At 39.8% G+C, this 27177-nt stretch overlaps 2 protein-coding genes across 3 annotated transcripts in view; one reads left to right on the forward strand and one right to left on the reverse strand.

Annotated features, from left to right (window-relative positions):
• ST6GALNAC5 (ST6 N-acetylgalactosaminide alpha-2,6-sialyltransferase 5) overlaps positions 1-1909 on the forward strand; it is a 146986-nt gene extending 145077 nt beyond the window's left edge. Inside the window, exons 6-7 of one of the 2 annotated variants that reach the window (XR_013987343.1) lie at positions 98-1694; positions 1763-1909. Coding sequence is in view for 1 of the 2 variants with exons in the window: in XM_081009001.1 (XP_080865127.1) it covers positions 98-329 (232 nt within the window). In the remaining variant the exon portion in view is untranslated. Of the gene's footprint in view, positions 1-97 lie in introns of both variants that reach the window. The other variant, XM_081009001.1, reaches the window with a different exon arrangement.
• Positions 1910-8950: 7041 nt separating this feature from the next.
• The window catches only part of PIGK (phosphatidylinositol glycan anchor biosynthesis class K), a 108808-nt gene continuing 90581 nt past the window's right edge, over positions 8951-27177 (reverse strand). Inside the window, exon 11 of the mRNA XM_081009003.1 lies at positions 8951-10370. Coding sequence (XP_080865129.1) covers positions 10254-10370 — 117 coding nt within the window. The 3' untranslated portion in view covers positions 8951-10253. The remainder of the gene's footprint in view (positions 10371-27177) is intronic.

A 27177-nucleotide genomic window follows, 5' to 3' on the forward strand; every position in this document is an offset into this window, starting at 1 on the left:
AAGGAGGAGGATTTTGAACCTGTCAGTTTATTAATGATAGCATCTCTTTTCAATTGTACACCTGGGCTTTCAATCTTTTTTCTCTTTCCTTCTGCAGGGTTCCTAATCATCCTTCAGTACCTTATCATTATTACGAACCTGTAGGACCTGATGAATGTACAATGTACATTTCACATGAACGGGGAAGAAAGGGCAGTCATCATCGTTTTATCACAGAAAAACGAGTGTTTGAGAATTGGGCCCGGACATTCAATATTCACTTTTTTCAGCCAGACTGGAAACCAGAATCACTTCCTATAACTCATGCTAAGGTTAAAATGGTATTCTAAGGAATGAATGCACAAAGTTGTAATCACAATCACTTATTGTATCAGGCTTCAGGGGAACTGAACATTGTATCAGAGCAAGCCAACCTGGAAAAAAGAAAGGTTAACAGGGTTTGCGGATAAAAACTGCTACAATATTCAGGAAGTTATTGCAAAGGAGTACCTAAAATGGACATTTGGTATCCAGTTGTATCTAAATTGAACATTTTAACTTCTGTCCATGAGCCTCACATATGTGTATGTGATTTGTTAAAAAGAGGAGGAAAAGGATGAAGAAACCTGTGGTATAATAAGAATAATTCAAGAGAAGTTTAATTCTTTATGTTTTTAAGGCACGTTGCCGCTGGGTTTTCATAGTGACATTTAACAGTTACTTACTTAGTGGAGGTTTTTTAATGCAATCCAGTATTTTTCTATTTCACAATGATATGGTTATTTATCTTTCATAATCCCTCCAAAACTGAGGATTTATATACTGCTGCTGGTTTAAGGCCCAGCTTCTTGTTTATACATTTTCTCTTTGAAATATAAGATGATTCTATCTAGCATGTAATTAATATTTGATCTGGAAGCTATGTGCTTTATTTATTTCTTTTTTTACTCTTGGGCTCTGTTCCAGCATCAAGCCATTTGACACAGTGGCGTAGCATGGGGGGTGCAGGGGGGGCCGGCCGCACCGGGCGCAACATCTGGGGGGGGGCGCTTGCACTCGCAGTGCTAAAATCCACGGGTTAGGGGGCGCAAATTACTTGCCTTGCCCCGGGTGCTGACAACCTACGCTATGCCACTGATTTGACAGCAAGCACATCTTTATGTGAAGCTCTAACAGAGGCAGGTGCCCAAAATTACAGTATGCGGCATCACACACACAAATAAAGAGAAATGCAGAGGACCAGTTTAGGGACTTTCCATCTCTCAGTCATTGTTTTTAGTCTTTTCGTATTTCTAGCAACTCACTTTCCATAGTATCACAGCAGTCTGGCCTTGTGCTGCCCTCAGCCTACCTGACCAAAAGGTGTTCTAAGCAAGCTGAGCCACTAACGTGCAGGTGTTGGTGTGTTGTTTTTGCACATGATCTGCGAGAAATTGCTTAGTTTTTTTGTTTTTTTTTTCCAAATTTATAAAAGCGTTTTACAGAAATCATTATTATGATGATGACAAGCTATACAGGCCGACATGGGGGCAGTAATGAAACCAACAAAGGCCGACTGCATCCTTCTCTGGGCATAGCAGAGCCCAGACCTTTGTAAATACAGGGTTTGTGTATAACTAAGTAGCAGCTGAGGGAAGGCAGGTGAACACAGAGGAAGTTTCCACCTCGTCAACCAACTTCATGTAAGTTTTGAGGTGTGGTAAGCAGACTGCATGGTTCAGTGATCGAGTCCAACGAATTCTATGTGGATCTAGTATTGGTCCTGACTCAACACGAATAAAAGGTGCCGGTTTCTTTTGAGATGCACTGGACAATATAAAATTCTTTCAAATCAGACTGAATGGCACCAATAGTTCTGTATGTTGATACTTGCACATTTTGTTTTTGTGGGATTATACCTGGCTGATGAATAAAGAGGATTTCATTTTCAGTGTTATTTGTCCTTTCACCTCACAAATGCTCAAAGTCAAATCACTTCTTCAAAGGAATTGCCGAGAATTACTTGACCTATTGCGCACTGCCATACACCAGTAGTTCAAATGATGAAATCCTTTCACATCACAGGCACTAAAAATAGAGTTAGGTTGCCATCAAGGGGTCAGGTTATTTTAAATTGCTCAGCACTGAAAACCATAATACACAGGAGCCGTGCCTAGGGGTGATTTGAAATTTCTCTTTCTATTTGAGCTTAACTTCAGAATCTGTAGGGATCAAGTGAGTCTTGCTGTATGATTCCCTAGTCTTACAGCATGGGGTGGGGAGAGGGGGGGGAAGGATTGCAGTACTGAACCCTAGTGCATACCATCAAGTTCCAGGTCCTCCAGGTGCCATAGAGGAACAGACCACTCTATGACCTTGGTAATATTGAGGGGAATTGTCTATCTTGCATGCAGCTGCTTCTGACTACTGAAAATGAACTGGGGGTTGAGCCATATGTGAGTAGAAATGATACTGCCAGACAGCCTTCAACATATTGCAAGGGACTGTGAGATTCTGAGTAGGAAGTTGAAGAACCCTGGGGGCACATGTGGTTATTTCACCACTCCTTCCTGTTGAAGGTCATGGCCCAGGAAGAAAATACTGGAAGATAAAAACAGGCTGTGCAAATGGTATCATTGGGAAAGATTCGGTTTCTTTGACCATGGTCCCCACTTCCATGGAGGACTTCTTACAAGAGATGGATTGTACCTCACAGTAGCTGGCAAGAATTAAATTTGCTTTAAACTGAATTCTGAGGGGGAGGGAGCTAATCAGAGGACACAGGGAACCAAATACTGGGGATACTTAACTGATGTACAGGAAACTGCTAAAATGCTGGAAAGAAACAAGAAGCAGCTGGAGGGAATGCCTCGTAGTTCAGTTGTCTCAATACTATACTATACACAGAGCATGGGAAACAAACAAGATGAACTTCAACTATTAAGATAGCAAATAACTGGCTAGGGTTTACTGAAACCTGATGTGATAAGACTTGTGAGTGGAATGTAATAACTGAGGGCTATCACCTATTCAAAAGGAATAGACCAAACATATGTAAAGGATGTGTACACCTTTGACTTGGGGCATGGAAGGCATTTGGGTAAAAACTGCTATAGAGCTCCAAGCCAGACTGAAGACTTAGATGATGCCTTCCTACAGCAGATTACCAAACATTCAAAAAGGAGATGTATAGCAGTCATTGGGTGCTTTGACTACCCTGGTATCTACTGGAATGCAAACTGCTAACAATGTAAGGTCCAACAAATTCCTCCATTGCCTAGCTGACAATTTCTAGTGGGTGAGAGATCCCATGGTTAGAAATACTTGAGTTCAAGATGTATGGGCATTTCTTAAAGGTGGTATGTTGAAGATACAATTGCAAACGATGCCAACAAGAAATAAAAGTGGAAGGCATGTAAAGAAACTGATGTGGCAGAATAAGGAGCTTTCAGATTAGCTGATATTTAGAAGGAGCATATATAAAAATGAAAGAAGGGGGAAATCATGTAGAAGTATTCACAAGGAGCCAAAACTTGCAGAAAGAACAAGCTCAGGCTTCAAGCATAGATAGATTACTTTCAGGTTATGAACTCTTGACTTTGACAGCCCATGTTTCTCCAAGAGAAAGAATGGAGTTAGCAGTGTTAGCTAGAGCTGAGTATAAGAACAATGTTTGACAAGTCACACTATATACAGGGGAATGCAGAGTCCTGTATTTGTAAAACAAAATTCCTGAAGTAGGAATCTACCCTTGAAAATTCAAGTCATTACTTTGGGAGAGTGCTTCTTCTTCTTCTTCTTCTTCTTCTTATTATTATTATTATTATTATTATATATTGATGTACAGATAATTTTAAATAAACTGCATGGCCTTTTCATCCCCAAGGTGATTCACAACCATAAAGACGCAGCTTTACAATAAGCAGTAATAAACACTAAAACTTTAAAAAACAAACTTACAAGCAGCATCAGAAGAAAATGACAATTCATTTAAAACTTGGCAGAATAAATATGTCTGGAACCATCTGTCTTTCCTAAGCATATCTGTTATTATGGAACTGCTTCTTTAAGAAATAGTTGAAGAGGGATCATTGGGAAAGGGAGGGAGGAAAGTAGGTTGTTGTTTTGGTGCCTGACCTGCAGCTTCTATATGCCTTCCAGATGTTGCGGAACTCCCAATTCCTACCATCCCTGACCACTAGCCATATGAACTGGCACTGATGAGGGCTGGAATCCAACCGTAGCTGGAGGCCATCATGTTGACTAACTCGGATCTATAGGCAAGGTCCAAGTGCATTACATTATATAGTCTATACTCCCATCTTCATCAGACTGTTGTTCCATGGCACAATGGAGTGGCGGGGGGAGATTTTAGGTTGGCAAAAGTAGTATAATTTTGGGGAGGGGCAGAACCTACAAACCAGACAAGGTAGTGCTGCTTTCTCTCCTTTTGCACATTACCAAACCTAAGCCCTGCCTCCCAAGTTGTGACTCGGATGCTATCAGCAGCCCAGATACCATTTCCTTTAAAAGCATGGGAATGCCTCTTGTTTCTGCAGAGAACATTCACACTTGCACAATGTATTTGCCACAGTTTTTATTGATTTTTGTTATTGTGTGTGGCTGCTAACAGAAAAGAGGAAGGTGGATTGAATGCTAGATGAAAAAACACTTAATTCCATACCTGCTTGTACTTTAGGCTCCATTAGTGTTTGTGTCGTTAACACAAATACCAAAGCTTCCCTAAATAGAGACCCTGGGACGCTACAGCCTTTTCAGCATAACATTGAAAGCACCTCTGTTAGTTTCTACACTTACACAAAAGTACAACAAAGATAAAAATAAAAGCTTTGAGAAGTGGGAGTTTTTTAAAAAACAGGTCACTATAGTGTGTCTCTGCAGGGATATTATTGTCATTGCTATTGTAATTACCATTCCTAGAAACTCATAATCACATCCAACACCTATAAGAAAGGAACTGCAAAAACTGTCCTCAGAAAGACTGGAGAACAGAAGAGTCTATTTGCCTTGGCCTTGTACAGTATGCCCACATTTTACGCAGACTTAATTTGTGTAATTTCAACTATGTGCAGGCAAATCGGGGAAGTCAGATTGTTGGAAGTCTCGTAGAGCGCCCCTAACACTCCCAGAACCAGGGCACTGAGCAAGCAACGCTAAGAGCGTAAAAGCTCTTTTCGTGCTGGGTAAACTTAAGCAGCCCCAATGCAAAAAGAGCTTTAAGCCACACAGATGTGTACTGTAAAAAGTGTGAACTAGATTTTGTACAGGGCCTCCGTTTCCTGGCCTTAGATTTTCTTTAAAAGGAACTCTGCCCTCCTTTCTTAGACCTACACTGGGCACAATCAAATGTGTTGCTAGCACTGCCCTTAATCTGGAAGTCAGACATAGCACATTAAGCAGCTTGGCATAGATATACAATGCATTACTGGCTCTGAATCTTCACTGTCTCTCCAATGTCTCAGGCATGTCAGATGCTGTGAGACTCTTTGGGGTCTATATTGAAGTATGTCAATGGGAATAATTTGTGTTGCTGGTTTGCCTCCTTATCTGCTCCCCTTGGACCTAGTGCAAGTCAAATATATGGCTACACGGAAAATAGAAGATGTGGAAGTCCCAGAGTTACACGAATCAGCTAATGGGCCATGTACAACACAGTTACTTGGCCTTAGTCTGCCTCTGACAAATGTATGCCATTTCTAAATAGAAGAACAGTTTTATTGCTTTACCTTGTAAGAAGATCGTAGATTTCCCAAGGTTCCCTTCCAGGATAGCTGCAGAAATCGAAATGGCCTTTCACCTTTTCTTCTACTGTAGATTTTATCAATGGCTTGGAGAAAACATTCTTTAGCCTCTTATGAAGAGTGTTCCTGGTTGATCAAAAATGGTCTTTTTGAGTACCTTCCTTGAGGGGACTAATAAATCTGTTACTGAACAGGCAGCAAAATATCTGAATGCTTTATCTCTCATACATGCTATGATAGTTCATTATTCACTTGTCAGTGTTAATAAACTGGTTCTAGTGAGGCTGTGATTTTGTATTTTATACTTTGGTCAGTTAACTGTAATAGACAGATTGTTCAAGGTTCTAGCCATATCCTACGGTACTCCATTCCACCCCTTCCTCCCCCCCCCCATTTTGTACTCTGTGGCCACTAAGCATGCACAGCCCTCATTGGACTGTTCTGAAATGTAATGTTTTGGCCCCATAAGCTACTTACAGCCCATTCCGTGTTCCATGATAACTTTGCATACTGTGATGCATCTAGCAACAGTGCCTCTGCTGCTATAGTAGTGTCAACACACACTGCTGTACACGTCCAGTACCCCAGTTTGGTTGCAAAAGATTTCACCAACACTGGAGTCCATCAGACCTTGAATGCTATATACTTCATGGGAGTGTGCTCACAAGAATATTAGATGCGTTCAATAATAAGCTGCTGGACACTGCAAGCGCCAAAAAAGGAAAAAATTGTGGATGTTACAATCCAATTGCTTTCCATTCTCTGTGCATCAAAGAATCATACCCTCAGACTCATTGAGCATGGATTGCTGCATTTCAATCTAATTGCTTTTCTCACCTCTGTTAATCAGCTTTGCCGGCATACTTACTGCTTTTTCCGTTTCATAAATTGTATTTTAATAACCCACCTAATTGCCTCTTTTCCCTAAGCAGATTATCTTTTCAGAAGGACGTCTTGACTTGTATCTCCATGTCTCCTCAGAATCCATCCAAAGTCTGCTGCTTTTACTCAGCTGGGTGGCAGTTTTTTAGGTAGAATGAGAGGTCTAGATGAGGCCTACAGAGTGGGGATGACAGAGTTTAATTGCAAGTGAAACAGGCCTCTATTAAATTCACTGTCAATGTGACAACTTATGTCCATAAAACACATTTATCGTTCGATTTATAAAATATGATAAATGCAAATGGAAAGAAAAAAGAAAAGTGGAATCACTGTCAGATACCTGAATCAATGAATTATACAGATAGACCTTTAAAGACTAATTCAATGTAAAAAAAATGGTGTATCAGTATATTTCATTAAAAAAAACACCTTTTCAGAACTTAAATTCCTCTAAACACTTTGTGCATTTGTTTTTAAAGAAAGCTGAATTTCTAAATGTGAGGTAATTGTTTGCAAAGGATTTCGGGCCAACTATCCTGAGAATGAAGCTTTCTTTTCATCCACAAATCTGGCAAAATGGTGTCTCTGATCATCACAGGTTTGCAGGCGTACCTACCTCTAAAAAGGTGAGTTATTTTCCCATTTTCTGACATTTTCTTAAAGATAGTACAGGCAAGGTGGCTCATTTTATGCTCATTGTGGCCTAGAAGAAGCCTGTGATTGTATTCACAATGATTAGATTATCTTGGGTGTCATTCTGACCCAGGTTTTCCTGGCCAAGTATTCTCAGCAACCATCTATTCATAAATTTATCGAGAGGTGTAGAAAGAAGGTTATTTCTCACTTCCCGGTAACAGATGAATTGGCCATGCTGAGGAAATTATTTGAACCAAGTTTATCGCTGTCTCCCATTACTGAGCTATCCAGCTTATTGAGGTGTGGGCCAAAGAACTGTGAGTGAAAGGGGGGAGAATGCATTGGTGCTGTTCAGTAAGCTCTTCCACAATCCAACAGAGTATTCTCTCAGTGCAGTACAGGATGTGTTACAGTAAGAGAAGCACCAATTAGGAAAGAGACAGGCTAAAACATATACACACTAGCACTTAGGTTCTTAACCTGTGGTCCACAGACAGTCCATGAACCAGGTGCAAAAGAAGGGATGTTCTTCTATTTTCTTCCTGATACTTTGAAAACTGTGTTTGTGGGGTGAAAAAAAAATTCATATCAAATTTATTGGGTGGGGGTCCATCAAATTATCAAAGAGGCCCATGACCTCCTAAAAGGTGAAGAACCGCTGCTCTAGTAATGACAAAGAAAGAACAAGATTTGGGCAAAAGTCTCTTGCAGTCTTGTGCAAGTGTCTCTCTGGATTTGGGCCACTTCTGATGTCACATTTCTTTCCTAGATCAGAAAAGGCTCTTCCATGAGAAGAGGCAGCATTTTACAAAAGAAAGGACATCTTTGGATCCGGCCTGAAGTCTTCAATGCCTCATAAAACAGCACTTAAAAGTAGCAGTTTGTTTTTATCCTCACAGATTGCCCACTCACCTCTGTATGATGTTGAGTAGACTGAAGGACAATACAGTGGTACCTCGGGTTAAGAACTTCATTTGTTCTGGAGGTCCGTTCTTAACCTGAGACTGTTCTTAACCTGAGGTACCACTTTAGCTAATGGGGCCTCCCGCTGCTGCCGCCGCGCTGCCACCACGCGATTTCTGTTCTCACCCTGAAGCAAAGTCCTTAACCCAAGGTAATATTTCTGGGTTAGCGGAGTCTGTAACTTGAAGCGTCTGTAATCCGAGGTACCACTGTAAACATACACAGCTAACACCGTCATTGCTGAAGTCTGTTTTGTATGTTTCCGTTTCATTCCACAGAACAGTATGGCATACTTACCAAGATATTGTGCTTGTGGAACAGAAACTGCATCACGCTCACCTGAGAGAGATACTGTTGCTATGGCACTTCAGACTTAAAGGGATTTTTTTTTGTTCCACTTTATTTATTTATTATTTAGATTTATACCCTGCATCTTCCTTCAGAGGAGCCCAGAGCAGCACGTTAACTATATGCAATCCACAACTCCCAACTTCATGAACAAAAAATACTGCAGTGATACAGATTGAATGCTATGTTTAGGGGGTGTCATCTTAGAGGGGAAAACATAATTTTTGCAAATTTCTTCAGTGAGCGGTCTTAAAAATATGTTTTTGGTTAAATCTGCTACTGAACAACATTTAGTTTGGTAAGTCTATGTTTGATGAAGCCCATAAACTGTTTTCAGAAAACCAAATTACAATTTTACTTTCTGAAAAGGTTAGGTAATGCCAAACAAACAAACAAATAAATTAACTGAAAGGACTTGGCAATCATTTTTAATTATTTCTATGCAATTTTACATACATTTTACTTACTAAGCAAAACTAAATAATATTAAATTAACCCAAATATCTTTGGAATTCCCAAGTCATGTTACAACTTTTCAGCACTCCTCATTTTTGGAATTCAAAAGTTCAGAAATTCAACATGCGCTAATGTGGCAACCTTTCATATTGGAGCCACTCCATATGAGGACATGTTTAGTAACCAATAAATTTAATGGCATAATGCTTACTATGGTCCACCCCAAATCATTCTGCAGCAAGCCATTCTTCTTCCTACTTTTGTTTCTCTGTGAACAGATTTAATTCATGAAGAGCAGAACACAAAGAACAAATAAATAATACACCCGACAACAAAATGTATAGCTCAGTTTTCAAGTACATAGTCCTAATGGATTTTTTCCCATGAATCTCATTTTTAACAACTTGTTCTTCTTAACAAGATACTGAAGAACATAAAGTGATTTCAGAAAGTCAGACAGCATATCCTTCTGCTGAACACGAGGCAGTGCGTGGGTTCTCTCACCAAGCAGATCCAGGAAATACTTTCTTTGGGCCTTTTTTGTTTCCAATTCTAATCATTCTTGGAATCCAAGAAGCAAAACTGCCCTAGGTAAAAGGATTGATCTAAAGGGCTGTATTTAACAGAGCGAAATCAATATTTCCTACGGTATTTTTGTTTCTGTTGAGCAAGTGTTCAATATGTCACTGCAAAAGTCTGCAAAGTGACTTAAGTCTTTATTGATAAAATGACATCTTAAATAAGGTTCTGCATATTGTCTAGACCTTCATTTCAGTGATGGGGGTAATGATTACATAAGAAGTAGCAGTAGTAGTAATAGTAGTAGAAGAAGAAGTAGAGAGAAAAAAATAATCTTTTTACAACTTACAATTTGTTCTGCAGTGCACATGCAGGGCAATGCCACCCTGAATACTCCTTGTACAGTAGATGCAAATGCTATTCTCTCTGCAGCAAACTAAGATAAGACGAAGCCTGCTTTTACCTCTTTGGAGTGCCTTTACTCCTGTAAGTTAGGTTGCTCATTCATTTCAAAGGAGGAGGAGGGAAGGATTCTCACTGTGTCCTTGGAAGTTTTATAAAATGTGTTCAAAATGGGTATTAAACAGCTGCATTTAACAATACAAAACACAAAGTAAAAATGTGCAAGTATCATAACAAGTGGGGTGGTGGAGAAGAATTTTCCGGTAGAAGACCTCATTTTTATTCAAGGATGCATTCAGAGCAAGACATCTTGATTGCTCTAAGGGTCTAAAAGATGTGTTTCATGTGTTTGATTCCGTAGGTTTTAAAGAAGACCATGATAATGAGCGCCCAGAGTCCTAAGATAAACCCTCCGGGAGGATGCCAGTCTTTCTGTTTTGGTTTCTGCAAAGCGAAAAGCAAAAGTGAAAGGAAAAAGTTAATATTCAATGTTCACTACCAGATAAGGGTTAAAAAGAAAAATCACAGGACTCTTTGGGTGATAACAGCACCAATGAAGGAATCTGCTCACAAAAGAAGAGGAAGCTCCCTGTCTGCCCTTGATATTCCCATCTCAGGTAGCCCCTAGTGCCCCAATCTATCTCAGAGAGTTGGGAGATGCCCCAGTACAAGACTGTTGTTGTGTGCTACAACAGACATCTCCTGTTGGATCAACAAAAATATTGATGAAATACGCTGAAATGTGGCAATATATTACAGCCAGGTAGACCACGTTATAGTGCGATAAAGCAACCATTTTAGTTCTCTTTTTCAAGTGTCAAAGATACTGTGTGTGTGTGTGTGTGTGTGTGTGCACGCACAAACACCTATTTTATTTGTGGAGGATTGTGCACTGAATTTTATACAGAGTAGAATGGAATGGTTAGTTTTCTTAGCTATGGATGAGTCTACAAATGTCAGGTACCACTATAATCTGGTTTGTCAGGGGAAGGGGAGGAGGCCAGAACCTTTTCAGAATGTTTATAGGAACATGATTCAATGAAATAATAGGGTTTGTTTTTTTTTTAAAAAAAAGTATTTAAAACAATGAATGATGCAGACAACTCTGTAGCTTACAGTAATGAGAAAACAGGCAACTGCAAATGAATGGCTAAGCAACTCTCATTAACGATAAAATGGATGAAGCTCCAATCAGTCTCCCCAATAGTATTCACATGCACTTTCTCCCAAAATATCAAGCCTACACACACACACACACACACACACGCGCACAGCAAGTAACAGCTCCTACACCTCACACAGAAGAACCTTTCTGGTTTAAATTTTCCTAATTAACCCAGAACTTCATATGCATATTGCATTGCTCATTTCATCAATCTCTTTGTGCTATCAATCTTTCTTCACTTGGATCTCAGACAAATCCTTACCACAAAGTGGCACCTGACCCTCCTAGACAAATGACTTCAATTTGCAGCCAGTGACACTAAAAGCCTTTCTCGTCTATTTTGTATAGAACACGTAATTTAATTTCTTTAAAGAAATTTATTGGAATAAATATTTATAAGGTGACCCCGGTGGAAGGTTTTACATCTTGTCATACAACACACCAAAGCTGCCACCCCAACTGCCTTCCTGGGCTCTGAAATTCCAAGGGAGATCTGGCGAAAGGAATGCTTTTTATATTTGAATTCAAGAGCACATAAATAATCTGTTCAAAGCTGAACAGTGCAGCTTTGAAATGCACTGGATACATTATTGATATTTTAAAAAAGACGGCAAGGCAGCAAAAAGAAAAACAGCTGGAAGAGGTGAATGTGCTGCATTCTAAGAAATAAATATGACTTGACATTGGGGATTTAGAGATTTACAGAGCGAAAACTGCATGCAGGGCTGCACCCCAGCTACAGCAGTAGCAGTGCAGTAGCAGAACTTATCTGGAGATCCACACAGGCTGTGATCAGGAAGACCATCCCACTTCAAGATTGTTGGTCAAGTGTGAACAGCAGTGGTAGACAGCACAGCATGTGAATGAGCATGTTGGTGAATATCTGTATTGCTATGTCCAGTTTAGTTCACATGCCCATCCCACCGGCCAATTGTTCCTTTCCCATGTTCTGGTAATAGCAAGAGGAGCACAACAAGGACATCTGGTGCCAACAACAGGACAGCATTAACCTTTCAAATGGGTAACCTCATTGTCGTCATAAAATACAAGCGCCAATAGCCAAATGGGAGATGATATGTTAAGGAAGGGGCACTGTGGTCATTTCCATCCTACCTATGACTTTGGAGCCCGAGACAAGCTGTTGACCCTAGAACTTCTATCTTTCTTGGAGCATCACAACCCCTGCACCTGCAAGCTTCTGGTAACCTAGAATTTGGACCTACCCAAGTAGACATTATTGAGCCTCATTCCATTGATATCCAACTCTTTCAATTCTGACCTTTTCTACCACCTTGAACTCCTTAACTAACACATACAATTCCTTCATTTTCTGTTCTTAAATGCTGTGGTAGTTGACCCAGTCAATTTTAGCCCCCAGAGGATTATTCATATTTGCTCCTTTGTAACATAGGTCTGTTGGCTTTGCAGTTTCCCCTTAAATCTTGCAACTCTGACTTGTGACGCTGAGCTTATAAACACTGAGCCTTTGCCACAGCTCTTTGAACTTCCAGTTATTATCCCCTTACCCTTTTGTACATTTCACCTGACCCCACTCGCATGGGGTGCACTTGCCTTTAACTGGGTCACAGAAACCCCACCATTCTTTGTTCCACTTGTTATTTGTTCCTAACCACCTCCTTTAAGTTTCCTGCCAATTAAGAAACAAAAGACAACACTACAGCATTTTGAGGAGCTCAAAGGTCCATGAATGCACAGAGTAAAGGCTGGTCCCCTGGTAAAAAGTCAGGAGCAACTGCTTTAACTGCAAAGCATTTCACACCAAAAGCGATTTCACAGGCGTCTGAGCAACTGCATGGGAAAAGGTTGGTGCAAACCAAGATACACACGATGAGCCAGCAATTGCCTTTTCAACTGCAGCTGCCAGGGAAAGTGCACCTGCTAACATGGAAGCAGCTGCTGGATTTTTACAAGCATATAGCCTGGCTGTAATTCGCTATACAGTCACGTATTGACGCTCTTATTTAGAGAATTTCAGAAATGTGAATAAATTCTGCACCCCAAAATATATTTGCGTCATATTAGGACACATGCATCTCAATCTCATTTGCATAGTAATTAATATGCAGGAGCTTATAACATGGTGAGGCAGTGATGCACAACTGACCTCCAGTTTGTTGCATCGCTGGGGCTTACCATGAGGTAGAGGGACAAGGCAGGGAGGCATGGTGGAAGCAAAGTGGTGGGTGTGCCAGATTGGCTTTGCCATTGTGTTTGCAACAGACTGACCTCACTGCAGCCTCACCCCCTTCATGTAAGCAGCAGTGCAAGCAACCGGAGGTCAAGGCAGCAGTGGAGCCCCACAAAGCTGTCTGCTATTAGCAATATGCTCAGCATTGGGGAAAGGCCAAATTAAGGGAACTGCTAATGCAAAAAAAAAAAAAAAAAAAAGCGTTCATTTAACATCTAAGCTGCACATAAGCCTATTTTCTGATACTATAAATAGGATTTAGTAAATAAGACTTTTAAGTTTCCTAGTCCATCCATCCCATAGTCCAAACTCAGCTATAAGTGATACTAGGTAAACAAGAGAATAATTTGGAAATAACTGGTAGCAGCAGAAGGAATAAGAAAAGCAGATGACTTCAATATATAAAGATCTAAGTTATGCGGATCCTATCTGAGGAAATATAAAGGTGGGATTTTAACCTAGAGATGATACAACAAAAAGTGCCAAGCTGGCAGAGACGAGTATTTCTTGGAGTTATAATTAAGGCACAGGAAGGCTATCAGATTTCCCTTTCTGCAATGAAGCTGCATTCTAGACTTTTATCCCATGAACTATTAAACCCCTTTTCTTTTATGTAACAATAATTGCCTAATTTGCCAAGGTTCACAATCTTTCTTTCTTTCTTTCTTTCTTTCTTTCTTTCTTTCTTTCTTTCTTTCCAAGCAAGGCTATTTTGGCTTCAGTGCTAAAGCACAGTAACCAAACCCTCACGTTTTCTAATGAAACATAAATGCCTCGTGGTGAACAAGATAAACGGAGGCATCCATGCCTCGGGACAAGCAGGCTCTATGACACCTGCTAAACTACATCCATGGCTGTTTTAATTCCAACTAATTCTCCACCTGGCAATTTCATTGGCATGGTACCCATGTTGCAACTTTACTGGAGCTTGTCTGCATTTTTTCCCTAGTTTTTGGATTTACAGCACACATTAACCCCTTTGTAAATGCTCTCTTTCCCCCATCATAATTGATGCTAACTGGTGAAAAGCATGCACAAAATGGTACGGTGAGTCATGAACAAATACATTTAGCAGCTTAAGGGCTGGGTATTATTAAATTGGAGGAGATTCTGAATTAAAAAGCTAGGTAGCTAGGCAACAGCTGGCTTCCAACTGTGAATAGTTTTCTGTCATACTCTTTATAGTTGGGATAGAATCATTACTCTGTGGAACTTCTAAACAGTTAACAGAATCCCGCTCTGCGTATTGTAATTAAGAAGAGGATAAAACGGAGTATTTTCAAATTGGATGGGTCTATAGGGATCCCTGTGGAAAATATCCAAGGTTTCCAGCGAGTGACTTTCATAAAGCGCAGCGCACATGTTGTTACTAGAGTAAAAATGCATTGCGTGAAAAGAATGATAAAGAAAATGTACTAGAGATAAAGCAACAATTAGGCATGTGAGTAGTTCATTTTTTATTTATTTAAAGAATAGCAAAATCAGGATAAAAAGTTAATATCACAGCTTTTTGCATACAAACTTCATAGGCAGAAAAGCCACTCTGCAGATTTAATAAGGTTCCATTATAGATTTTATTCACATTGACTCAACAGAAATAAGACTGAAAACTGACTTCTGAAAATGGGCTTTAAAATTCTGTACTGAATGGTAGGCAAGTGCAATTAACCAAAAAGATCCATGCAGAGGCAGTACAATATAGGATGCAACAGTCGCAATTTATAAGTATGTGTGGTACAATCTAGTCAAGGACATGGCCCAACTCTCCAGTGGTGTTTGGTGTGGTGTAGAAACCTCTAGCTTTTGCGTGATTAGTATGCAGCCTATTATACAAAGTTAAGCATTAAAACTTAAAACCCACGTTAGTTATTGGCCCCAGTAACCTTTGCTTCTGACTCTGCCCACCACTGGAACGGAGCCACCACTGCATTGTTCTAAATGCTTCTATACATTAATCCTTACAACTACTCACTGTAAGGTAGGCTCACATTGTAACCCCAGTGGTAGGAGGGTGAAAGGCAGAGGTAGCAGCTTGCCTCTGGCCAGTTGAAATTTTAATCAGAGTTATCCTAGCAGACAGCTATACTCCCAGCCACTTCTGTACACTCAGAAGCCACCTTTGCCAGAGAAATCAGTGGGGCTTTCAATGTCAGGCCCACTATGCATAGACAAGGTCTCTCAAGTACATTCTAAATTTTGTGACTGTCAAAGGGATGTTTACAACCTGAATGCCAGTCTTTATGACATTTTGGTTAATAAGCAGAAATGGAGGGATTAAACAAAAATGCTCCAAATTGTTTCATAGATTAACATGCATCTTTTATGCCGGAATTCTGTTAGGACTTTAATCGTACTGTGGATAAGAAAGGGGATTAAGTTATTAGCAGATAGTTGGATTTATTAATATTTTTCCCTCATGACCCAAAAATCCTACAAATTGTAAGCTTGCATATTTTACCATAATGTGTTAGTTCACATGTGTTACAGGGAGGTTTGTGGGGAGGGGGAGGGTGTTTGTTTTGGTAATGCTAATGTGTTGTTTGTTTTGTGAGGAGGGAGAATAAAGTAAAATTTCACAAATATGTTGTCCAAACTATTGTTTTGTAACAACAATATATGATATTCCACATAATAAAACAGCCAAATTTTAGGACAATTTAATGGAAATCCTTTTCGATTGAGGGTGTGTGTGCATTTGAATTGTGATAAAGTTGGCTGAGCTACCTACTTCTATTTAAAATGCAAAATTGTAACTAGAATTATTTAGCAATTAAAATACATACAAGTGAAAACGTAAGATAATTCACAACAGGTGAAGGAGACAGACTAGAGGGGAAATTTTGGTCTTTCTTGTCTATTCTTTTCTCTACCTCCTGTGTGCCTTCTGGTATGTTTGCTGCAGAACTATTTGGGGTCTTATCTCTCTTTGGAGCCAACATGAACCAGGTACCCACCATATTTAAGTTTCCATCCCTGTTAAGCCTAGGAAACTCACTGGTTATACCTGTCAGGTTTCTCCTCTTTGTCCTCCATACACTGCTACTCCTCATCCATTTCTCTAATATCGTGGAGTGGTATCAAGCCACTCCAATTCTAATTTGAGTATCTGGTCTAACTTTAAAACTACTACTACTATTACTTTGGGAAACACTGATCTGGCAAAAGTTTCTATAGAAGGGCCAATAAAATATAGAGATCAATGACACCTTTCCTACATGATATCTTATGCCCACCAAGGGGCTCGCACCAACAGTAATTATGTCTCTTCGTGTCTGAAAGAAAAGACATCTCAGGAGGACAATGTGGAATGTCTAGCGATTATGTACTCGATTCACTGTCTACTTAAGCAAATATAGTCCCCTCAGGAGCAACAAAAAAGCACCAAGCAAAAAAAACAACGGGGAAAAACCAAACGAAGTTAACATGGCATAAAACTGGGGACATTTATGCAATAAACAATGTTATTCTGCCTGTTCTACAACACAGACTCTCAACTGCACCCATCTCTATTCATTTCCTCATTCCTATTCATTCTGAAAACAGAAATAATTTGATGAAAACACCAGCCTTTCTGAATTATTTAGGAAAACAATGCTAGAGCAAGCAACCCTGGTGAGCAGCCTGCCAATATCTCTCTCCCTCTCTATTCATCAACTCTGTCAAGATGGGCCTGTGTGTCACATGACCACAGCCTTACAGGAGACCATAGAAGGATAAACAACAACAGGAAAGTTGCCAGCATACCATCTCATTAACATTACATGATGGTTAAAGTGTGATTAATGCATGTATCTACTTGGAACTACTCTGCGCTTTGATATAGTAAAATGCCAGAGCAGCAATTCTAATGATTTCTCAATTAAATAGGTAAAATATAAATCAAATATACGGCGACACACATGCACACACCCTATATGACAGCAGTACTCATCAATATAGGTCTGTAGGTAACAATTACATTTTACTGTTTTGGCCTGTCCTTGGGACAAATGAAGGCATTATAAACTAGAGAACATTAGCAAAAGCAAAAACACCCCTCCCATGCCTCTTTAAAGAGTTTTCTACCGCTACAAATTACTGTTTACACCAGCCTTCTCCAACTTGCTGTCCCCCAGATGTTTTGGGCCACAACTGTCATCAGTTCCATCCAGAAAAGCCACTGGCCAGAGACAAAATGAGCTGTAGTCCGTAACATCTGGAGAGAACCAAGTTGGGGTCAGCCTGATTGACACAGAGCCATGAATGAGAAACAAAACGCTATGAATACTAGATATTAAGAAGAATATGGTTTGCTTGAGAAAGTATGTGGGCTCTTGTCTGAGAGAGAATACTGAATCTCAAGGACTTCCATGATATAGTGTGGGATTCTTGGACCTTGGGAACAATTCATCTATCAATATGTCAAATCAGCTATATGCTAGCTATGTAATGAGGATAATACCAGCCATAAAGAAGCTTGGCACTTTCTGTTTGTTTACAGGATAAAGATAAAGAAAGAAGCCTAGTATGCAGATTCAGGATATATTTCTACATCTCAAGTTCAAAAACTGTTTTTGGAGAGGAATAGGAAAATATTCTGGCATTTACTACATGGGAAATTATGGCAGTCTTGAAAGTAACTGTTCCCCTGGAGCCTCCAAATTGCCTCCAGGCAAGACATTCATGTGTGCATTCAGTTGCACTGTAAATATAGAAACAACATATGTACTTCCTTCTCTGCCCATCCCCTTCGGTATACAGTTACATGCACCACATGCAGAACACAGAACGTCTGGCTCTTGTGCCTCCTTCAAACGATGGATTTTAAACAAGCCATAGTTTCTCCAGCAGATGTTAACTCCTATAGAGCAAGTGAGATTCCAGTTGCACTGAAGCTTCTGAGATGTAAGTCAGAGGAGGGCAGGACAGGCAATGGCTCGTTATGCCCTTCTTACCAAAGTGCTTCAAGTGGGTTAGGTTCTTTGAGGGCCAGCCCTGGTGCCAGTTCCCCCTTTCACTCTGAATCCTTGGCCTCACCCCTCAAAGTAAGGGAAGTCAAACTCTAGCATCATGACACCAGCATGGCCAATGGTCAAGAATCATGGAGGTTGGAATTCAACAATATCTGGGTGGTCACAGATTCCCCACCCATGGTTTAAACAAGACACAGTTCCTTTAATTCAAATGTCGTTAGGAAGTGTGGTTTGAAATTGGAGGCACTCATCTCCTCTGACATGCAAAAGATGGCAAGAGGGAAAGATGAGACTGAGACTCATCCCAATATGTCCATATAGTAGTAAAGTGTGGCTTCTCATTATGTCTGAATCAGGTCTGTATTAAAATATGAATCTATAACATTAAGGGTCTGTTCTCCCAGCGCTATCAACACGAGCCCCTAATTTATCTGGAATTCACTTTGCTCACATGTGAGTTTCTCTCAAATGCCTTTATTGTTCTTTTTTAAAGAGTGAAGAAAAACACTTAAAGAAAAAATATTTCCACAAATCATTTCTGTAGGGCTGAACAATTAACAGAAACTGCAAAGGGGAACTGCAGCAATGCAGGCGACAACTGCAGAACTAATAAATACTTTTAAAAAGGCACTCTGTGTTTAATTTGTGTACACCTCATACTGATATCTGTAAATAGATATAATTAACAATAGAATAAATCTGTTCTGCAGTATATTATTCTAAGCCATTAGGCAAATTTTCTCACCATGATATGAAAAATGTCAACTACTTAATTAGCACACCTACTTAGCCTGAAAACCCTGTAGTGCATTCAAACTAACATTTTTTGTGTGTGTGTTGGACTATGGGGAAAGAACAACATCAATTAAATTTGTTCTAGGAGAAAATATTTTTTAAAAACGTCTGAATAGCTAAGAAAAAAATGTGAAATTATCACATCACGTTTGGCATTCTCAACGTTCTGTTGCTTAAGCGGGGAAGGAAACAATTTCACCCCAGCTCATCACTGCCACATTTGGGGCAATTTTTAAAATATATCATATATCTCTAGCGTAGGGTTCAAGGGTGTCAACAAGAGGAGGAAGTTAAATCTCTTTTTAGCTATGCAAATTTTATTTGATGGTGGGTCTAACTCCCTAAAATGTATTTGCATTTATTATAATCCTTGTTCAGCAGAAATGTAAGTTAATGTGACGAAAACAAAGTTTGGGAAAAGCCCCCTGGTAGCAAGGCTTTGCAAAACATAACAGCAGTGGCCTGAATTTTGAAAGAGAACAACAAAACTGCTAAAACTGCTTTCTAAGGATAACTTTAAAAAAAAAAACACAACTTCAAACATTAGAAAAATAGTGTAGAATAGCGTATCAGGTGGATTTTTTTTTTAAATCTAATTTCCATTCATGGGAGAACACCAGCAGAAAAGCCAGCTAAAGTGCTCTAAGCTAATGTGATAGGTATCTTCAGCATTATTATTGGTGCCTAATGTTATTCCTGTGGCTTATGCTAGTGAGGTAAATCAGACCGACTGCTGGCTTTAACACTTCTGTACAGAGTACAGTATGCTGCTGACATACTAAATTCTCAGTATTAAATAAATTTTGAAATAGATTCCTGTGCCTTCAGCTACGCTAGGCATATATCTCTCCAATGCCATGCTTACAACAGCACATGGTATATTAAGAAGCTGTCAAAGCTATTAAGGTCATTAACACTGGCACATATATTTGAGTCTATTCCTATGCGATTTAGGAGGACATTATTTGCATACTATTATGCACCAGGAAACCTATTCCTCATATTCCCACAGGAAACAACTCGCTGGAGTGACCTAAATAGTATTCACTATTCTGATTCAAAATATGAAGAAACAGCAAATAAATGAGAAGCAATTCTGCAGACAGATGCAGAGACTTTGAGAACAGTTAAGCAAAAGCTTGAGCTAACAAATGACAAATGCAGATGAATGTGGACAAATGTAGCATAATGAGTCTCAGAGGAACAAAGAATAAAGAGGGGAGGAAGGAAGTAAATTATACGCTTAACGGGAAAAATTCTACTACAGCAGACTATGCATAAAATACCTGCCAGGTATTGCACCAAAACACCTCAAGCCTGCTGTCATAGACCTATGCAGCTGTTTAAAATGTTCTTTAGTAGCCAGTGGTTTAAAGAATTGCTTTATACTGCTTCTAATTGTTTAGCTTTCTTGTTATATTGCTGAATACCTACCTGGTATTTTATAAATACTTAAACAAATAAATTAATAGCCAAGTCAAAATAGATGCAGACCTAACTATTTCAGCAATCAGTATTACTCACGAGTCACTTCTCAACATCTCTAATAAGCAGGGGGAAATGGTCTTAAAAAGAAAGACCAGCAGGAGGAAATCTCAGAAACTCACATTAACTTTAGCTACACCTCATTGTACTCTGAAGACATGACAGCACTAGCAGTTTCTTAGGCAATGCACAGTGATTCATTTTTACTTACAGAGATGCCAGAGCTCCAATCTGCCTGGAAGCTGCAGTTTGACGAAATGCTATGTTTCTAATCTGAGATGCATGTGAGCCAGCAGAGATTACCCGGTGCTGTGAAGAAAAGGCCTTCTGGACATACTTAGAGGCACTCTCTTTTTAAATTACTATTTTGCTTTTTTTTTTTCCAGAGCCATACTCTATCATTGCGGGGGTAGGGGAGTTTGCTCCAAAACTCAGTCTACAAGCTTTTCGAGCATGTAGGTTACTGCCAGAGATTTCTAGTGTACAAAGTTATTTCTCCATGAAACACTAAGTGCTGGAATATATATTAAATGCCACAGAATTATTATAGCATTACAGAACATCCTTACTGAATTGTAGGTGTCGACCATGGTGTAGTTCTGCCAATTTAAAATGGCAAGTGGCTGAGGCCAGAACCTTACATTGATGACAGAATGATAATCACACCTACAAGGTCATTTAGTTGTAAAATTAATGACTACACACACACACATAATTACTATGCTTTAACTCCAATTTTATGGTAACATATAACAAAGTCTACTTAAGATTATTTCAAATGAGGTTTCCAGGAAACCTTATTTTTAATAGAATTTCCCAGACACCAAGTATAGTGTACGCCGTTTTCTTGTAATGGAAAGTTTTTGGAAATTTGAATAGGGTTACTTAATTAAAACCTTTTAAAAGCTTGGCGATCTAGTCCCAACAGACTGGGGAGTTTGTGCTGAGTCTATGGCCTACTTCAGGGATGGATAAAAGAATGAGGAAAGAAAAACCACTCCTCATAGGATACAGGAGAGGAAAATGAAGCTCAAGTAGCATAGCTTGGGAAGTAGAATCTTAAGAGATGTGACTGACAGGTGAACTAGATGTTCAACAGAAATGCTTGCAACTTTCTTTACCCCTTTTCCCCATGAAAAGCCGTTTATGAAAAATGTGAATTAATTTCTGATGTGTTTAACCCTTCCCCACCCCCAGCTTTTCAATATCTCCCCCCTTTTGGGTGGCGTCCGGGAGAGGGAGAGATTGTCATCCATATTTGCTCCTCTAAAAGCAAAAAAAGAGGCTGTGGGGAATTGAGTGAAAAACAGCTTCAGTCAAGAGAAAGTTACACACATCTGAATGGAAACGCCCAGTTTGGGTCTTATTCATAATAAAGAAAGCTGAGAGATAATCTGAAATGTAGAGAATAACATCAGTATAATCTAACAGCACTAGGCAGTAAGGTTGACACCTGATCTAGCTTTGAAAATCTTTGGAATATGTTGACAAGGTAAGGTAAAACATGCTTCTATAAGAAGTATCACCTCTCATTCTTGAAGAATGGTAGCAGCAAAAATTAGTTTAAATTAAGTTCGTCTGCCTCAGCGTCCTTCAAGGCAGCCTGGAAATTTTAGTTCCTAGAGTTCCAGAGAAACTTAACTGGTCATGGAACGAGGAGATCAGACAGACCAAACACCTTGCAAAAAAAAATATGGAACTACCTTCAAAATGTACCGTACTCATTGAGAACACTAGGCTCAGTAGCCAAAAACTTTTAAATGCACCAAACACTTGTGTATGCACCCTGGGATTCATATTTTAAGTGGGAAATGCAACAATCTAACTATTACTACAAACTGTAACTTGCAAAAGCAAATATTTTTCGTAGCAACAATAACATAGAAGCCCTCCCACACTGAGAGTAACAACTGGTGACTGACATTGATTGATGCCCTATAGCACAAGCTACATTAGAGAGCTAGCTTGTCATCCTCAATGTACACTTGAATTTCTTTGGCACCAATGAAGACAACAGAACAAGAAGACCGACAACAATATAACCTGGGAGTGCATGACCTGCGGATGATGGATGAGGAATGCATCCAATGTTTCTTGCACTTGTGACCTCTCTAGGAAGCTGGAAAAGTCCAAGCAAAGTCATCCTATCTTATTTGAAAGATGCCCTGTTTTCAGTTCAAAATGCTGAAAATATATACCTCAAGCGCTGATCAATGCCATAAAGCAATGCGCTTAAGCATTTCCTTGCAGCTTGTCAATAGTACTACAATTTATATTTTATTTAAGAATCAGAGTGACTGCTGCCCTGAACTAGGGCAATTGAATACAACCCATTACAGACATTATGATGCCTGAATAACTGTTCAGGGTTTGGACTACCCTGCCCATTTCTGAACAAGTCAAGAACCCCTTGTTGATATGCTAATCCACCTACCCTATTGTTAATCAAATGTACCTATTGTATGAAGGGACGCGGGTGGCGCTGTGGGTTAAACCACAGAGCCTAGGACTTGCCGATCAGAAGGTCAGCGGTTCGAATCCCCGCAACGGGGTGAGCTCCCATTGCTCGGTCCCTGCTCCTGCCAACCTAGCAGTTCAAAAGCACGTCAAAGTGCAAGTAGATAAATAGGTACCGCTCCGGCAGGAAGGTAAACGGCGTTTCCGTGCACTGCTCTGGTTCGCCAGAAGCGGCTTAGTCATGCTGGCCACATGACCCGGAAGCTGTACGCCGGCTCCCTCGGCCAATAAAGCGAGATGAGCGCTGCAACCCCAGAGTTGGCCACGACTGGACCTAATGGTCAGGGGTCCCTTTACCTTTACCTATTGTACACTTCTGGGGTGGGAAGGGGCAACCTGGAAAGTTTCAGTAACATAACTCAATAGGAGCCTCTAAACAATTCTTCTAATTAAAGGGAAGGGGATCTTGTGATGAGAGATAAACATTAAGTGGCTACTTTGCTTGTGTGAGTTTTTGTTTGTCTTTGGGCTATAGAGAGAAGAGCACAAAGGCAGTGTACATCCAACCTCATGATCTGACACCCAGTTCTTACCCATCTCTCAAGCTACGCTTAGCAGAGCAAAGCGGAAACACTTTCTAGATATAAATGCTAAGCCTAGTTGAGCTTCTAGAAATAAACTTGAAGTCTGATTTGTTTGTAAAGGGAAGGCAGCAGGACGGGGGGGAATTCTCAGTGAAGAACACTAACTTGGAATCACCACCACTCTGGAATTTCCATTAAAAGTGGAACTCAAAAAAATAAATCCCTTTCTACCACAGCACTTAATGAAGAAATATTAACCAAAAGCAACCCTTATCCCCCAATGAAAGCATGAGATTCTGTTAATGGGTTATGTCACCTTTAGCTCTGCTACTAGTCATATAGTTACACCTGTAGGATTGGGTTGTAATAAATGTTAAATGTTAATGATCCTAAACGTGAGTACTACACAGGGATATATTTATCTCTCTGAAACGAAAGCTACTCAGAGATAATGAAATACATATTTTTATCATTTTGATGCTTCAAAATATACTAGGAACAATATGATCAGAACTTCTGCTGGATTCTGCACACAGATATTGTCTCTCTAGCACCTCCCTTCTCTTTCTCTCACATGTGGTAGTAATTCCCTTTGATATTTTGTGCCCACAGAACTGACACGAATTGGAAGAACTTGGCATAATGACACTTGCTGCTCCTGGGCACATAAGTAGCTATTAGACTTCAATACGTTAGAGAGATGAGAAAAATAAAAGCCCCAACAATGCCAACATAAAAGAAAGCAATAAAACCAAAGTGCTCATCTCAGGACACAGAAGTAGGAACAAACGTATTTTATGAACAACACTGGGGCAATTGTTCATTTGTCTGCTTCTTTCCTCCTCGTTGTACTTTAAAATCTCAAGTAAACAAGCTATTTTCTTTTCTTAATTTTATCCTACAATAATAAAATCCAATAAAACCTAGAACAATATGTACAACGACTGAAGATTAAGAATTTTTTTTAAAAAAAACTTTCATATGTTGCCAAATTATCCTTGTATTTTCTTTCCCAGAATGAAAGTTCCAGGGACTGTTTTGTCCCATGATTAGAAGTGAAATGGCTAAAGGAATTGTCATATGTCCTTTCCTCATTTACATAACTACACAATTTAATATATTCATTTATACTATTTGTATACCATTTCTCCATTCACCATGGCCTAGTTTGTACATAACAGTAGACCATGGTTTATTAAACCATGGCTAGCATTATGACTGAACTCTGCCCACAGCTTAACTGTCAACATACTACAATCTGAAATCATGGCTTGAATTCTAAGCATGTGTTTGTTTTAACCGTAGCTCGGCATTATGTGTGAACCCTTTAACCATGGTTTGACTGGTGAATATCTGGGGTGCGGTGGTCAAACTATAAAGGCATGATACAAGAGCAAACAGAAAGCAAATTAAACATCAGAGAAATAACCCATGGCTTGTTTTGCCCATCTGCGTAACAATTCAGAATTCATTAAACAAACTGTGACTTAGCGTTTTATGTGGAAAAGGTCCTTTAATCTATAAGATGGTTCACAAAAGGGATAAAAACATCCACCATAATTTAGAATTAAATGGCTACCAGGTAAAAGGTACAGACTACCAACTGATAACTAAAATTAAGGAGATGAAGAACATCTTATTTCACAAACCAAAGGCCCTCAGGAACAGCACCATCTTAGTCTCAAGACAGAAATCAGGATGATGGGAGCAAATGCTCACAACTGAGTAGAGATGAGAAACCTATGGCGTTTCAGGTTTTGGTAGACTATATCTCTCATCATCCCTGATCACTGGCTATACTAGCTATGGCTAATGGGAGCTGGAGTATAGCAACATCAGGGGACCACAGGTCACCCCGCTGGAACATAGAGTTCCATCACTTTATAACCTAGAAAGAGCTATGCATCAGCTGGATTTTATATTTTCAAATATTTATCATTTGCTCCTTCTTTCCTGAAACTCACACAGCACCTCATTCAAATCTCTGCTACCTCCTCCCACATTCCCTCTTATGCCTGTGACCAAATGTAAACCTCATGGCTTCATTATCAGCTGATTTTCTCCATTCCTGCTCTGTTTACCATCCAGTAATGAAGAGCTCTAGTGAAATCAAGCTTACACATGGATTTTGTGACATTTTCATTGGCCTAATAAAGGTACTGCCCTAATATAGACTGTGGAACTTTTCCATAATCTTAGTGTCGCTGTGGAGAAGGCCCTATCTTCTACAGTTCAGACAGTGGAGAGACATGTAAAAGGGCCTCTGAAGATGATCCAATTAACTGGCTAGACTGAGATGGGGAAAGGTAGCTTTTGAGATAAAATGTCACTGAAACTCCTGTGCTGACTATTTCCTAACAACATCTGATTTGCATGGTATACATCTCACAACAAGTCTTTGCTGAATTCACAGATGTGCAGTATGAAAATGTAAACCACAAGCAATGAGAACTGTAATGGAGGGCATTCTTTTCAGGATCAGAGCTTTTTGAAAGACTCTTGCAAAGTGACAAGAGTTTGACAGAGGATCCATCCAAAAGCAGAATAATATAGAATACCAAAGATACACGAACTGAAGAAACTACTGTCCTAAAGGGGTCAGAAAGCGCATATCATGTGCTTAACAATGGAGGGTCAAAACTGGCTGTGAATGTTCAGAGCATGCCTCAAAAAAATATCTGGGAAGAAAAGAGTTACATCCAGGGGCAGAAATGGTAATATAAACTAAGCTAATATGAACTAAGAAAGTAAAACAGAAACAGAAAGGGTGAGAGCTTGCTCCTAAAGCAAAATCTAAACAAGTGCTGTAAGGGAGGATTGGCTCTCATCCAATATGGTTATGATTCACACTGGAGCAATCAAAAGTTCCTGAGGACAGATTAGATAATTTCATGAACAGAGGAAAAAATTCAGGGACAGTTCTTCAAGCAAGGACACCACCTTGAAACTGGGGAACCTCTATGTGAGCCCTCAGCAATTCTGGCAGGCAATGTATTCTTTTCACTCAATAGTAACTCCGATCTTGTGTGAGTTTGCAAATTTGACACGACTAGACCAGTCACCTGAGTGGCTATTTCCACAAGCTACCCTTCAGGCATACAGATGGAGCCAACCCTTTGGAGAAAGGGAAGAAAACAAGATCAGCAGACAGAAGCTCAGAAAAGGGATGAAAGAACTGAGCAATGGAGCAGACACCTATTTGTCCAACTCCTTTTGGCCCAAGACTCCAGAGCAGCTCAGTCTTTGTACATTCAAGCCTGGAAGCTATGGTCAAATCTGACAGAGGCCTGCATTAATCCAGCCTGAGGCTCTGGAGCCAACCAAGCACCTGACAGGCCAGACAGGAGAGGCAACCAGACAGCAGAGGTAATCATGTGCTTAGATACAGTGTGCATAGCTACAGCTCTTTTTTACATTTACTAATTACAGTAATTAAGATAGTTAATTATTACAGGATCAATTAATGAGGGGTCATTACCAAGAATGCAGTGTGTGCGGGCTGTGGAAACTTATCTCTTTCCTCTCCAGTGTGATCAGAAGTAAAATCACCCTATCCCCCCAACATGCAGCTAGAACGCTTAGAGGGAAAAGTTCCCAATCGTGC

The sequence above is a fragment of the Podarcis pityusensis genome, assembly GCF_964106645.2.
Source record: "Podarcis pityusensis genome assembly, chromosome: 6".
Taxonomy (NCBI): domain Eukaryota; kingdom Metazoa; phylum Chordata; class Lepidosauria; order Squamata; family Lacertidae; genus Podarcis; species Podarcis pityusensis.